Consider the following 15,000-nt stretch of genomic DNA (forward strand, 5'->3'; position numbering starts at 1 on the left):
GTACAAACGCGTTCTATTAAACCGTGATTATGTATAAATGTTTAAATGTTAATAAGCGGCCCGTTGCTTTATAACGATGTTATTAACGTTATTAACACACGTAACACGTGTGTGTTGTCTCTCCGTCACCGTCCACATCAACATCACGCTTCTTCTAATTTTCTGGAAGTAATTTTAATCACACATGCTGTTAATCTGCTTTTTTACAATAACATTTTGACATTAAAACAGTTTGACATTAAAAGGACCACAGAACAAATAAAACACATGCACTACATGAGAAAAGTGTACACGTGAAATTTACTAAAAAATAAAGTGAAGTTTGTGTGGATTCTCTTGTCTTTTCCACAATCTCGCTCCCTTCAGTTTAGCATCATGGAATATGACGTTATGCTAAGAGCTCATGGTCCGGATCCGGAGTCTATCCCGGGAATACCGGGTGTGAGGCAGGAATACACCCCGGATGAGACACCAGCATGTGGGGGGTAATTTATCATCACTAATCCAATTACCAGCATGTTTATGTGTGTGGGAGGAAACCAGAAAACCTGGAGAAAACCGGAGAACCTGGAAAAACAGAGAACCCAGGAGAAACCAGGAAAAGCTGGAGGAAACCAGGGAACCCAGAGGAAACCAAAGAACCTTGAGGAACCCAAAAAACCTGGAATAAACCAGAGAACCTGGAGGAAACCAGAAAAGCCAGAAGAAACCAAGCACCCAGAAGAAACCAGAGAACCTGGAGGAAACTGGAGAACCCATAGGAAACCAGAGAATGCTGTGAAAACCAAAAAACCCAGAGGAAACCAGAGACACTGCAGAACTCAGAAGAAACTGGAGAACTCAGAAGAAACCAGAAAAGCGGGAGGAAAGCGTAAACCTAGAGGAAACTGGAGAACTCAGAGCTCCTCCTCCCGTCACGTATGATTTTTCCCTGCTATAAAAACCACTGAGGATCTTCACACCTCTAAATAAAAGCCTGTGGTGGTCTGCAGTGTGAAAAGACCCAGAAACATCATTCTGTCCATCACAAACACGATGGAGGACGGAAAAGAATCTACATACTAAACCGCAGAAGTGACTGTTTACTGTTTATAAAAACCCACAGCAGTTTGGTGACAGAGAGAGATCCGGCTGAGATACGACTGAGATCCGGCTGAGATACGGCTGAGATACGGCTGAGATCCGGACTCTGAGGTTTAAAATCTCATCACACACAAATGATAACACAATCACACACAACCCTGTACAAAGTGTAAAGGGATGAAGATGTTTTGACCGAGACCATGAAAGGTGATGACGATGACGATGATGATGACGACGATGATGATGATGATGATGATGATGACGATGATGATGATGATGACGATGATGATGATGATGATGATGACGATGATGATGATGATGATGACGATGATGATGATGATGATGATGACTTTTATCGATCTTAAAACTAGTCTAATAACATGTGACTCTTTCACAACACCGAGGGCAAAATAATATATAAAATAATTTTATCTTTATTCTGTCTATGACGATTATAATATTATAATATTATTTTTTCATTTTTGTCTAATGTAAATTACAGCAGCATATAAAGGCTGTGTGTAGAATAAATCCACATTTTAATTCCATAAATCTCAGAGTGTAGACACAGCGCTGGGACATGAGCAAAAGTTTTAGCCCCTGATGCTGATTTTCTGCATTTTATAAATTACTACGCAAAAAGTAAGCAGCATAAAATAAAATTAAATGAACACAGGAGCATCTTGTGATAATCCACCACACTGACCATCTATTATACACATGTCCTGTTATTCACACACACACACACACACACACACACGATATTGGCCACACATTTTCCTCAGAGAGCACTTAAAGGATAATGAGGACGTTTAATGGAGAAGAAGCAGGAGAGAAGATCAATAGGAGGCTCTCAGGGGAGGAATCGTCCGGTCTGTACTGCTCCAGCCAAACCTTAACCATAATATAAATAAAATACTTTACACTTATTTATCATGGGATTTGGTAAAATTGGACTTGTTCGTGTGGCAGATTGTGGAATGATCAGGCATCATGTTAAACTAGAACCACTGAGGAGATATGAGACGTAAACACACATGATGACGTCGCGGCATCAGCACCGAGCATTAATATCTGTCCATCAATTTTTACACAATTTATTGCTTTTTGTTTTAAAATTGTGCTGTAACAATGTTCTAAGCATAGCGTAAAAAAACGCAGTAAAAGCTGGTGAAATCTGCAGTTTGCTGCGTAAAAGTACACAGTGTTTTTCTGGAATAATCTCATTAGTCCTCCTTTTACACCACAGTGACATATTTACACATCATCATCTTCATCATCATCATCATCATCATCATCTTCATCATCATCATCTGGCCTGATTTACTGCTGCTTCTCTAACGATGCTCATCAAATTCCACACAGCCAATAAATCTGGAATATAGGTGAATTTATTTAATATTCATTATTATGAGATAAACATGAGAATATTTCTAGATAGTTTTACTTTTGTGAAGTGTGAAATTGTTTTCCTGTTGTGAGGTAATTCTGTTTAATTCAAGCACTTTTCTCTCAAAGCTTGACACAAATAAAGCGTCTTAAAAGACTCTGAATAATTCATGTTTTTAAAATGATAATCTCACAAAGAGAAATATTAGACAAATTCAGCTAATATTTTGTCGCTGCAGATAGCCATGGTGAAGCACGGGAATGTCAAAAAGTGGAAGTTTGAATGCTGTTATCTAAACCCCGCCCCTAAAAGGCAATTGACCAATCACAGCTTAGCAATCGTAAATATGCACAGCAGTAAGTTTTCAGGACTTTACAACACGCTGTAGTGTGAAGTCTGAGACGAGTGGTGTACGAAGCAGATTAAACAGAATAAAATAAAGAATTTTTAAGTTCTTTAAACTAAAAAAACACAAAAAGATGGAGACCATGAAGAGAATAAAACCATCAAACACCAAATCGACTGCTAACATAATTACGCTAACCGGTGATATGGGAAAAGCTAAAAGCTAAAAGCTAATGGCCCAGCTAGCTAACAGCCAGTGTTTGTATAAGGAACAGAAGATTTCTGTCTTCCATTAGCGAATGTTTTTTTTGTGTTTTTGGGTTTGGATTATTTCTTGAAGGCTTTATGATGCTACCTACAGAATAACATGTGACACGTCTCTCTATTTTAACAATCAGACAGAACTCATGAAGCTCCTCAGATCTTCAGAGTGGAGAAACATCTTCATGATTATACACAGCTCCACTTCCTACTACAAGACATTTCGAGTGACCTGAATAATGAAAAGCCTTCACAGACACGTGTTACTGCACACTGACCTTCTTCCTCACTCGAGCGTCTCCTCAGGGGGCTGTGCAGAGGAATCGGAGTGGCAGGAACCACGGGGGCCGTTACAGGACACTGGGTGCTCTTGGTAAAGATGCCGCTGATGAACTTGAGCATTTTTCTGTCTTTGCCTGGAGCGTGAGTAGAAGAACGGAGCCCGGCTCCAATGTGGGCCTCCTTTCCCTTCTTCAGGTCCTCAGAAAGCAGGTTCAGGTCACTGTTGTCCAGAGTGCGGCTCTTCCCCTTGCGTTGTGGTTTTGCAGGAGGTCTTGTGGAGGCCGACGCTGGGAGAGATGTGGAGATGGTTTTAAGCTTTTCCACTCGAGGGCTTTCCCGCGTCGGAATTCCTTCCTCTGCTACCATTAAAGGTTCCATGGCCAGACGCTGGTACATCCCTCTGCCTTCGCTTTCTGACCAGGAAGCCCGATATGGACCCATGGTCATGGTGATGGTCACCGGAGGCGAGTGTTCTCTAGCTTTGACATCCAGGCTCTTGGCCGAGGAGGAAATGGTCTTGCTGGCATCCTTGAACTCGCGGCGATTCATGGTTACCGTAGCGTGAGGCCTCAGGGCCGTCTCAGGACGCTGGATTAGACGGATGGGAACGCTGGGACGGACCGAAGTTCCGTTTGCCATGACATCATCTGAGGTCCTTTCTGAAGACGGGATGTAAATATCCATTTTAGAGACATCCGTCTTTGCCATCTCCTCTTCTCGCTTCTCTTTGCCATCAAGAGGAACTCCGGTGTCTTTCTGAAGTTCCCTCGCTTTGTACTGACTCACCACAGGAGGGTAACTCGGAACCTTGGGTTTTGGAGGAAGTGTCCTAATTGGACATCCATTGTTGCTCCTGTTAGGCTTTTTAATCTCCACCTTCTGCTCCTTCATCTCAGAACGTCCCGGTTCCTTGTCATCCTCTGGAGGCTTGATCTCCTCTTCCTTTGTTTTTGCTCCATCTTCAGGGCCCTGAACGAGCCCTGGGGCCGAGGTGGGACTCTGGGGTTTGGTCTCTTCATTGGGCCCTTCATCGCTCCCTATGGCCTCGACCTTGACCAGAGTGAGGGAGATGAGGTAGGTGGTTCGACGCTGTAGGGTCCCTGAGTTGCTCATGTGGAGCCCTTTTTAGAGGAGAGACGGCTACAGTGGAGTAAAAATCAGTGAATATTAACACACCTGAAAGGTTCAGAAGGTTGAGCTCAGGCTGTTAGACAGGTGAAGGTAAAGACAGGGTGTCAGCACGCATCGCTCGCTCAGTGCATGCCTCCGCATGAGGACCAACCACAGATAACTGGAAGATGTTCAGATCAAAATGAGGTGCGACTGTGAACAATGGTCCAAATAGTAAAAACGGTTCTGTAATTGCACAGTGATGTCTCGGTTCTCTGTGTCTGTTCACGCACAGATGCTTCCCCTGCTTTCCTTCTCACGCAACAGATGGTTTGCATCCCATCCCTCCATCCTGCACAGTCTAGACTCGCATTCTAGCATTACGCAAGATCGGTTCCTCCATTGAGAAAATCCCTCAGCACCCAGCCAGAAAAACGGTACTTGCCATGTGTCTGGGTTCTAGCTGTTTATTTCTCCAGTGGGTTCCTCAGTTCCTCAGGATTGGTATTTTGTTGCACTGCATTGCAATCTCCGGTCAGAGTGTCGTGTAATCCATATTATCAGATCGATCTTCTGTCCTCCATACGCAAAAAAAAAAACCTCAGGAGAGGACAATGAGAGCAGACGTGATGGAAGCGGCGACGAGACGACGTGGATGAAAGGTTCCAGAGGAAAAAAAAAAACGTCTGTAAGATTAAAATGTCGTCATCCTGCGATACAGAAAGGGAAGAGGAACGATGGAAGGACAGAGGAATCCGTCCTGGAAGCTAGAAACCGTTATACCACTGCATCCCTCTCTCTCTCTCTCTCTCTCCATCACGTCTGAAATAATTAGCAAGTCAAATGTGGCCGAGGAGGGAGGGGTGAGCGAGAGAGAGAGAGAGAGAGTGAGAGAGTGAGAGAGACAGAGAGAGAGTGACCCCTCCTCTCTCGTCTCTCCTCCGTTTTCAGCCCCCCCGTCTGGACGAGTCACAAAGCCAGCGCCATGGCGACAGCACCACAGATGTGTGAGACGTGGAGCTGAAACGAGGGACAGAAACACAGAAACACAGAAACGGCGCTGAAGACGAGATGCTTTTCGCAGCTCACCGTACATCAACCTGTCTCTCTATTTCATTTCACTCCTCCATCGTTTTCTCTCTGTTTCTTCTGCTCCTCCCTCCTGATTTTATCGCTCTCGGTTAAAAGGGAACGAGGTGATGGATGGAGACGAGCGTTAGACACGACAGAGGAATGAGAGAAGATCACTGCTGAGGGGTCTCTACGTCCTGTCCCTGTGTGTGTGTGTGTGTGTGTGTGTGTGTGTGTGTGTGTGCTTATATCTTAGTGAGGACAAAATGTCTCCAAAAGGATAGGAATATCTGAGAGTTTTGACCTTGTTGCCAGAGGAAAATAGATTTTAACAAAAAACAGTTTTTAACAGTTTTTATTTTATTTTAAAATCTAAAAGAGCTGAAATGTTTTATTTGGTTATTGAGGTTACAGTCACGCTGAGATTTGGGTGTAGCGTGTGTGTGTGTGTGTTGCAAAATACAAATGTTAGAGATTTAATAAATGAATGTCCCGATGAGAAATGCATGACATTAACACAACTGGCAGAACATTACACAGTCACACAGTGTGTGTGTGTGTGTGTGTGTGTGTGTTTACTCCAATTAGCCCTGTTACTCCAATTATGTTTGTTAAGAATAGCCTGAAATTATAGTTTCACACTATTACAATGCCTGAGGACTGTAATTGCAGGAACACACACACACGCACACACACACACACACACACACACACACACACACACACACACACACACTGACACAAAGATAAACATGCTCATTAAGCTAAAGACCAATGCAGTCGAATGCATATTTTACAGTCTGTCACACACGTTTTAATTAAACACACACTCGCCTCCAGCACTGTCGATTATCTACAAATCTGAATATTTACATTTTATACAATTCTACACTTTATACAGTTCACACACATTTCATCATCATTCGCAGTCAGTTTATTAATACTGGAGGAATCTGTTACAGAACCTCGTTAAAGTTCAGACAGATGAAATAAACTCACTCGGGTTGGTTTACTGATTTCTGTAGTTTTGCTCTGTGAAGCTAATGTAGCTAACACAGAATGGAAGCTTATAGCCACCAGTTTAGCGCTAAATGTCTAAATCATCACAGCTAAACTAAAACATTTTGTAGTTCCATGAAATAGCAGAATAAGTTTGGGTTGAAAATAAATAAATATACAGATGAAATCAGACCTAGATTATAATTCGAATTTCTTCTAACTGCTGTTCCATACACTCATTATAACGTCATTTCATCAACAAATCTGCTGGAATTAAAATAGTTAAATAATTAACAGGGACAAATGTACACAAATGTTTCAGGAATATTACTGTCCTGTCCTGTTTTAGTTCAAGCTGAATAAAAGTGCTTGGGCCCCGATGATCGCTGGGGTGAGTACACTGGCTTCATACACCATCAGAGCACACACACACACACACACGCACGCACACACACACACACACACACACACACACACACGACATGCTGTTCGTACACACTCCACTCAAAAACAACAAAATATAAACAAAAACAGACTGATAATATTAGCCAATGAGCGTACAGCTGGGAGATAAGCCACACCCACTTTTAGTCACAGGAAATGAAAGTTTTGTGTGTGTGTGTGTATGTGTGTGTGTGTGTGTATGGACTTTACACACTGTCTGAATCAAAAGAAGACGTTTAATTGAAAGAAATTTGGATTAGAATTCCTCCACGATGCTGAAGGTCGGGTTCTCGTGTGCTAAAAACACACTGTGTGCTGTGAATGCGGTTTATCTGGTGAGTGTGAAACACATTGAGCTGTAAATCCTCATGAACACGGAGATAAAGTTAACCTTTAGCTTTTATAGAGTCGACACAAAACTCACCCACTCAGCAGCCAGGCTGCTTTTCAGTCCATTCAGGAGAAATCTTCAACTCTGCGTTACTCAAAGAAAGAAAGAAAGAAAGAAAGAAGGACAAAAAGTAATGTTTAAAGTGTGTGTGTAGATGAAAAGCTCGTGCTGTAACGCTGATGTTCTCATCTTCACTTTATTCACTCAGGGCTTCAACAGGGCCTGCTTTATACTTTCACTAACTTACTTTTATAAGCTGCTACTTTTTACTTTTTACCTGTTATTCATATTATATTATATTATATTATATTATATTATATTATATTATATTATATTATATTATATTATATTATATTATATTATATTATATTTCAGATCTTAAATCACCTTGTTCTTTTCCACTTTTCTGCTAAACTAAAGATCATAAACTAACATTTTAGGGAACAATAACAAAAAGAAGTTTTTAGGAGTGAAATGAAATTGTTTTAAAAATCATCATCTGGAGATTTTACTCGAGGAACTTTAAAAAGAAAGAAATAACAGCTGTAAATAAATTAAATGTAGAACATAAATATTTTCCACTCTCTTCAAATGATGTACGATATTTGGAAGTTAAATATTTTGATGATTTTTTGTTTTGCACTCGAGCTACAAGGCTAATGAGAGGTTTATGACCACTGATTAGCACTAGCGAACTGAAATCATCAAACTAAATCATTTAGCATATAAACAAGTCAATAAAGTTTAGCTAATGCTAACCTGATAGCTATAACCTTCCCTTAAATTAGCCACAAAGCTAACGAGGTGAATATGTGTGTGCTGAAGAGGACGTGTGGGAAGTTTGGGTGGATTTTGTGGTTAAATTGTCCCCTTTAACAGTGGGACAGATATAATGTGTGTGTGTGTGTGTGTGTGTGTGCGTGTGTTTTCCGGGGGTCAGTTGGTGGGCGTGTCCCTCATGGCAGTGGCTGCTTATGGGAAGAGTTTTGGCATCGTGTGGACTTTGAGGATCATCAGTGTGGTGATGGTGGTGGGAGTCTTCCTCATCTTCGTCTCCATTCTGGGGATCATCGGAGCTCTGAGACAAAACCAGATCGTCCTGTTCACCGTATCCTTCAGAAAAACCCCAAATACCTCACAGCTGAACATTACAGAGCTTTATAATGCTTATTATTATCACAATATCTATACACTGTGAAATACTCTCTCTCAGTAATAAGAGTGTGAAATATGGCCAGAAGTATGTGCACCCCTGACCTTCACACCCATACAGGCTCCTTCCCCAAACACACAGTTGTATAGAACGTCTCTGTGTGCTGTAGCTTTACAGTTTCCCTTCACTGGAACTAAGAGGCCCAAACCCTGTTCCAGCATGACAATGCCCCTGTGCACAAAGCGAGCTCCATGAAGACATGGTGTGTGAAGGTTGGAGTGGAAGAACTCGAGTGTCCTGCACAGAGCCCTGACCTCAACCCCACTGAACACCTTTGGGATGAACTGGAACTGGAGACTCCTTACCCAACATCAGCGCCTGACCTCACTAATGCTCTTGTAGCTGAATGAACACAAATCCCCACAGCCACGCTCCAACATCTAGTGGAAAGCTTCCCAGAAGAGTGGAGCTCATTATAACAGCAAACACAGGGGAATAAATCTGGAATGAGACGTTCAACAAGCACATATGGGTGTGATGCTCAGGGGTGCACATACTTTTGGCCATATGGTGTAAATAAATAAATAAATAAATAAAGTTTATACTGTACATAGATTAATTAATACTTATGTAAATTATGTATTAAATTCAGAATAAAGTTCACTAAAGTTCTGATAATAAAACTGAAAGTAATATTAAACCTCATTTTTAAAACTATACTTTTGTTACTGTATGTGACATTTTAAAAGAATAAGTAATAAATAAATAATAAATAAAAGTAAATAAATAAATTCACATAAAATGAATACACTTGAAATAAATAAAAATCTTTTATTAATTAATTATTTATCTGAAGACATTTTAAAAAAATAAAAATAAATAAATAAATGTTATATTTATTCTATATATAGCTTCATTAATACTGGTTTAAATTCAGTATTTACAAAGGACAAAAAATTGATAGCCACTGATAAATAATAATAAAGCTATTAATAAATAAATAAATATTAATAATAAAACTAAAAATGATATAAAATCTAATTTTTAGATTTACACCACTGTTATGTGTTATGTAAAATTTTAATCAAATCAAAACTTTCTTTAAATAAATAAATAATAATAAAACTTTTGCTTTTGACTAAGTTTCTTATTTATTGAGTTATTCGTTTGTTTGTTTGACTTTAGCAGGAAATAAAGAACTGGTAAATATAATTAATAAATAAGCAGGAAGCTATGACCATATAAGGAATGTGGGCGGGTGAAACGCCAGGTGTAGGTGTGCGTGTTGTGGAAAGCCACAGGGGTCAGAACCATGAACATGACGTTAAATTCCTTAATTTCTGTGTGTGTGTGTGTGTGTGTGTGTGTGTGCGCGTGTGTGTGTGTGCGTGTGTGTGTATCAGTACATCCTGGCGATGGCGTTAATGTTTATCTTCCAGTTCACTGCGTCGTGTTTCTGCCTCGCTTTAAGGAGAGAACAACAGGTAAAATAATCTCAGCCGAGTGATCTGATTGGCTGAGATCTGTCTCATCACTCCACCTCCTGATTAACAGCAGTGTGTGTGTGTGTGTGTGTGTGTGTGTGTGTGTGAGCAGGAGAAGTTACTCAGCATGTCGTGGGAGATGATGAGTAATGAAACTCGTCGGTCTCTGGAGCAGCAGCTGGATTGTTGTGGTGTGATTAACAGCGCTGTAAAGCAGCACGTCTTCCATACAGATGTGAACCTGTGCACAGCTGTACGTGGTCACATGACTCCACACACACGCACTTCTATTGGCTGAAATCACCTGCATGGTCACATGATATCACACTCATGTAGAGGAATGTTTTGACGTCACACGCAGCTCGATTACGAAGACGTTGATACGACGTCCTTTTTACTTTCATCTGCTGCTTTTATCTCCACTTCAGCATCACGTGAGAGAAACCTGTCAGGGTGTAACACAGCGCCCCCTCCTGGTGACCATGTCCTACAGCTACACACTGAAACGCCTCAGCTGCGTAACACACACCTGACTAAAATCAGCACAGGAATAAATATTACTAACTGTAACAATCAGAATATTAAGAATATTAACACTGAACATGCTGATGTTCACACGCTGAGCAAACGAGCTGCATGTGACCTCATTAGGACACGAAATAAAATAAATACAACTTATACTTCGCAAAATAAAATAATAAATAAAGCTAGTAGTGAGCTTTAAACACACACTCTCTCAGGTAATTACTAACAAAGCAGAATGTTTACACATATAACTATAACTATAAACAGGAAATACATAATATCCATAAAAAATATGTTTATAAATATATTATTTATAAACTGAATCATTAATAAAGATTTAAATTATTCTTTTAATTTTCTTTTAGAATCACAGAAAATATTAATGACCAAAAGTGTGACACTCGTCAGTGCAGCTGCTAAATACTGATCTGCTGTCACTGTGTGTGTGTGTGTGTGTGTGTGTGTGTGTGTGTGGTAAAGGCGTGTAAAACAACAGCTCACTGCTTCACGTGTGGAGATCTGATGCTGCAGCACGCTGCAGAGACGCTCAGCTTCCTGGGTGGAGTCGGATTATTCTGCAGTTTCTCACAGGTTCCTCATCACTCACTCTGCTCTCAGTCACGCAGTACAAACATCACCATCGTACTCACTCTGCGTGTGTGTGTGTGTGTGTGTGTGTGTTGTAGCTCGTGACCATGTGGTTGGCTGTTCGATACAGAAACCAGAAGAACCCTCAGATCAGCTCCAGAACCTCGTCATAACCTTCAAAACTGTGTGCTTTTAATTCTCCATTTTTATTCAGCTCATTTTTGGAGTTTTATTTTATTAATATTTTAATTTTAAAAAGAACTCACCTGAAATCTGCTCTGTAGATAAAGTTTATCTGATGGCTGTGTCTCAAACCACCCTGTTCACTACATAGTGCACTATTTTCCACTCTTATGCTGGCTGTAGTTCCTGATCTTTAAATCCTGATTAATAAAATAAAAGGTAAACATGCATATGATATATAGTAAGATATCTTATATATAGTAAGATATAAGGTATATGATATATAGTAAGAATATTTTAAATGCTTTACAGATAAATAAAGGAAGCGCTGAATTCTCACTGTGGTGGTTTTGTTTGTTACAGATTTTTCCATATATATAAAGTTTTAAAGATTACTGCAGTCTTATTACTCTGACACTTTTCACTTACAGAGTTAAATGTAATGTATTTTAACTAAATTTATAACTTTATAAATGTGCTTATTGTTTTGCATGACTTCAGATCATCATTTGCTTGTATGTATATTTCATCTCCACTCCAGGAAGATACGTGACTCAGCATCTGGAGTATTTACGGGATATTTTCCTTTTTTAATAGAATTTTGTCCTTATTTTATATTTTCCGTTATCTTTATTCTTACAATAGATTATTTTTAGTTGTATTATTTATTAAAGGTTAATTTTTAGTTCATGTAACATTTGAAACTCCTTTGTATATATTTTATATATATATAACTTTATATTTTCAGGCCTTTATTATAGTAATATACATAAATATACATAAATATACATAAACTCGGGCGTGAGGAGGAGACAGTACGGTTACGCTAAGGCTATCTCACAGGGCAATGAATGAAGTGATAGAACACAGAGAGGAGGAGCTGACCTGGAACTGACCTGGAACTGACCTGGAACTGACCTGGAACTGATTACCTGTGTTTACCTTTGACTACTTGTGACTATCTTTGATCACCTTTGACTGTGTTATTACCTGTGACTATCTGTTTTTACCCACGACTGCCCGTGATTCCCTGTGACTGTGTGATTACCTGTGATTACCTGTGATTACCTGTGACTGTGTGATTACCTGTGACTGTGTGATTACCTGTGATTACCTGTGACTGTGTGATTACCTGTGACTGTGTGATTACCTGTGATTACCTGTGACTGTGTGATTACCTGTGATTACCTGTGACTGTGTGATTACCTGTGGCTGTGTGATTACCTGTGATTACCTGTGACTGTGTGATTACCTGTGATTACATGTGACTGTGTGATTACCTGTGATTACCTGTGATTACCTGTGGCTGTGTGATTACCTGTGATTACCTGTGGCTGTGTGATTACCTGTGAGTACCTGTGACTGTGTGATTACCTGTGACTGTGTGATTACCTGTGATTACCTGTGGCTGTGTGATTACCTGTGAGTACCTGTGGCTGTGTGATTACCTGTGATTACATGTGACTGTGTGATTACCTGTGAGTACCTGTGGCTGTGTGATTACCTGTGATTACATGTGACTGTGTGATTACCTGTGAGTACCTGTGGCTGTGTGATTACCTGTGATTACATGTGACTGTGTGATTACCTGTGATTACCTGTGGCTGTGTGATTACCTGTGGCTGTGTGATTACCTGTGTGATCACCTGTGGCCTGTGCCTACAGCCCCACCCAGCAGTGGTGTTCAGTATAACAGCATGACTGCGAGTGTAAAATTGCTTGATTATCTTGTAGGCTGTATATGGTGTGTGTTATAGAACACAGTAAATGTGGTGTTAAATGTGAATAAATGAGAAAGAGTTCACACACGGAGCTGAAGAGTGAAAGAGAAAATGGAGTTTAATGAGAAAATTAACAGCAAATTCTCAAGAGACCAACATTCACTGTTCTTAATGACTAAAGCAGAACACACACACGAACTAAACGGAATAATAAACACTGAGAACATGAACACATTCAGGTACGGGTTAATAACAGAGCGGAGAACCGAGCGTGTGTGTGTGTGTGTGTGTGTGTGTGTGTGTGTACTGTCATACTCGGTTCTATATTTATACATCTCCACATTCACTTTAACTCCTGTATCTTTCTTAATTACGTGTTAAAGTAAAACGCTAACACTGATGATGACGAGGAGCGCAGTGTCTCCGCCCCTCACCCCACATTTTAATCAGAGATTAAATCAAACACACACAACGTTCTTATCATGAAGAACATCGTCTGTCTTTGTGCTTCGTTCAGGACAGAAATCCTCTAACGGCTTTCATTTTAATAATCAGCGCTGCAGAACATTTACAATTTTACTGTAAAGAGTAATAAAAGTTTAGGCAGTTAGAGCAATACGATCATTTACTACCAGCTCTCCTCTGTCCTCCAGATTATCCTGCAATAATAATAATAATAATAATTATAACGGCACTTTTACTTATTATAGATGTATTTTATATTTTAAAAAATATTCCCAGAAAAAAAAAAAAAGAACAGAAATGATTAATTTTCTCGACTTGGCGCTCATCGCTACATCGCTATTTTATTCTAAAGTGGAAAATTGTTCTGTTTATTATCTGCTGATTAACTGTTTATAAAAATAGAAATAATCTGAAATCTAAGAAACTAGCGATTATTGGATGGATGGCTTGAAACGGATTAACGGGTAGATCTGATCAGACGGTTCGAACTGCACGCTGTTTGATTATTTCTGTTCTGGAGCTGTTGCATTTCTGGCGTTGCTGCTGTGCGTTGTGTTTCTGAGTGAAATGATTTCATCGATCATTTAAAAAAATTCTTTAAAAAAATCCCTAAAAGAAACAGTTCAGTTGAAAGTAAAAAGTAAAATGTCCCTTTTACCCCAGATGTAGTCGATCAGCTGAGACGCAGTTGGTGGAGCTACAAGGCTAACGTGGCTAAGCAGTGATGGAAGCTCAGAGGCTCCAGTTCGGCGTGAGGCCTGAATTAACGCCGCGTGGAGGAAGCGGGACGCGGCGCAGAGCTCTCGCTGTTAAAGTCAGACGTGTGCTGAGAATAATCAGGAGTTTAATGTTATTAACACTGACGGTGTTTAGTCTGAACAGAGACAGTGTCAAATAAACGGCAGTGTTCGCTGAGCGACATTACAGTGTGTGTGTGTGTGTGTGTGTGTGTGTGTGTGTGTGTGTGTGTGTGTGTGACGCGCTGTTCGCTCCTCACGTCTCGAGCGGCTCAGGACCCTGAGCGTTACCGACCCCTTGGCCGAGCGGGGATTAGTACGATAAGGAAATAAGAAAAATAAAACATTAGCCATGCTGTACACGTGACGTTAAACACAAACGTGGGTTAAAGGTCAGTTTTTGGTCCCTGTGATTTCATGACATCATCTGATGAAGTGAATAAACTCGCACTAAAATCAGAATTCCGGAGTTTTCTTTAACGGCAGCCTGTCGCTTCTCTACGCGTTATCTGATTGGTCAGAGAAGAAGCCGTGCTCCAGAGCTTTCAGTGCCGAGATCCGCCTCAGGGGGTCAAAGGTCAACAGTTTCTGTTAAAGAAGAAAAAAAATTAGCTGTGTGATTATAGTCAGTGTGTGTGTGTGTGTGTGTGTGTGTGTGTGTGTGCGTGATTATAGTGAACGTGTGTGTGAGATAATGAACATGTGTGAGATTACAGTGAACGTGTGTGTGATTATAGTGAATGTGTGTGTGTGTGCGATTATAGTGTG

General features: G+C 40.2%; 3 protein-coding genes across 4 annotated transcripts in view; 1 reads left to right on the forward strand and 2 right to left on the reverse strand.

Annotated features, from left to right (window-relative positions):
• LOC113525665 (arf-GAP with GTPase, ANK repeat and PH domain-containing protein 1) overlaps positions 1-5,713 on the reverse strand; it is a 31,709-nt gene extending 25,996 nt beyond the window's left edge. Inside the window, exon 1 of the mRNA XM_034302277.2 lies at positions 3,358-5,713. Coding sequence (XP_034158168.2) covers positions 3,358-4,474 — 1,117 coding nt within the window. The 5' untranslated portion in view covers positions 4,475-5,713. The remainder of the gene's footprint in view (positions 1-3,357) is intronic.
• Positions 5,714-5,999: 286 nt separating this feature from the next.
• Positions 6,000-11,911, forward strand: LOC113525664 (tetraspanin-31-B). The gene is made up of 6 exons (XM_026912233.3): positions 6,000-7,320; positions 8,317-8,484; positions 9,933-10,013; positions 10,126-10,266; positions 11,019-11,129; positions 11,225-11,911. The coding sequence occupies exons 1-6, from the start codon at positions 7,258-7,260 to the stop codon at positions 11,297-11,299; spliced, it is 639 nt and encodes a 212-aa protein (XP_026768034.1). The 5' UTR covers positions 6,000-7,257; the 3' UTR covers positions 11,300-11,911.
• Positions 11,912-13,123: 1,212 nt separating this feature from the next.
• cdk4 (cyclin-dependent kinase 4) overlaps positions 13,124-15,000 on the reverse strand; it is a 16,637-nt gene continuing 14,760 nt past the window's right edge. For both annotated transcript variants that reach the window (XM_053227022.1, XM_053227021.1), the window contains exon 8: positions 13,124-14,820. In XM_053227022.1, the coding sequence (XP_053082997.1) occupies positions 14,731-14,820 (90 nt within the window). In that variant the 3' untranslated portion in view covers positions 13,124-14,730. The remainder of the gene's footprint in view (positions 14,821-15,000) is intronic.

The sequence above is a fragment of the Pangasianodon hypophthalmus genome, chromosome 20 (genome assembly GCF_027358585.1).
Source record: "Pangasianodon hypophthalmus isolate fPanHyp1 chromosome 20, fPanHyp1.pri, whole genome shotgun sequence".
Lineage (NCBI taxonomy): Eukaryota > Metazoa > Chordata > Actinopteri > Siluriformes > Pangasiidae > Pangasianodon > Pangasianodon hypophthalmus.

Coding starts and splice junctions, on each gene's coding strand:
- LOC113525664 (XM_026912233.3), top strand. CDS start 7,258: ATGCTGAAGGTCGGGTTCTCGTGTGCTAAAAACACACTGTGTGCTGTG. Junction 10,014..10,125: donor CTTTAAGGAGAGAACAACAG/GTAAAATAATCT, acceptor GTGTGTGAGCAG/GAGAAGTTACTCAGCATGTC. Junction 10,267..11,018: donor ATGTGAACCTGTGCACAGCT/GTACGTGGTCAC, acceptor TGTGTGGTAAAG/GCGTGTAAAACAACAGCTCA.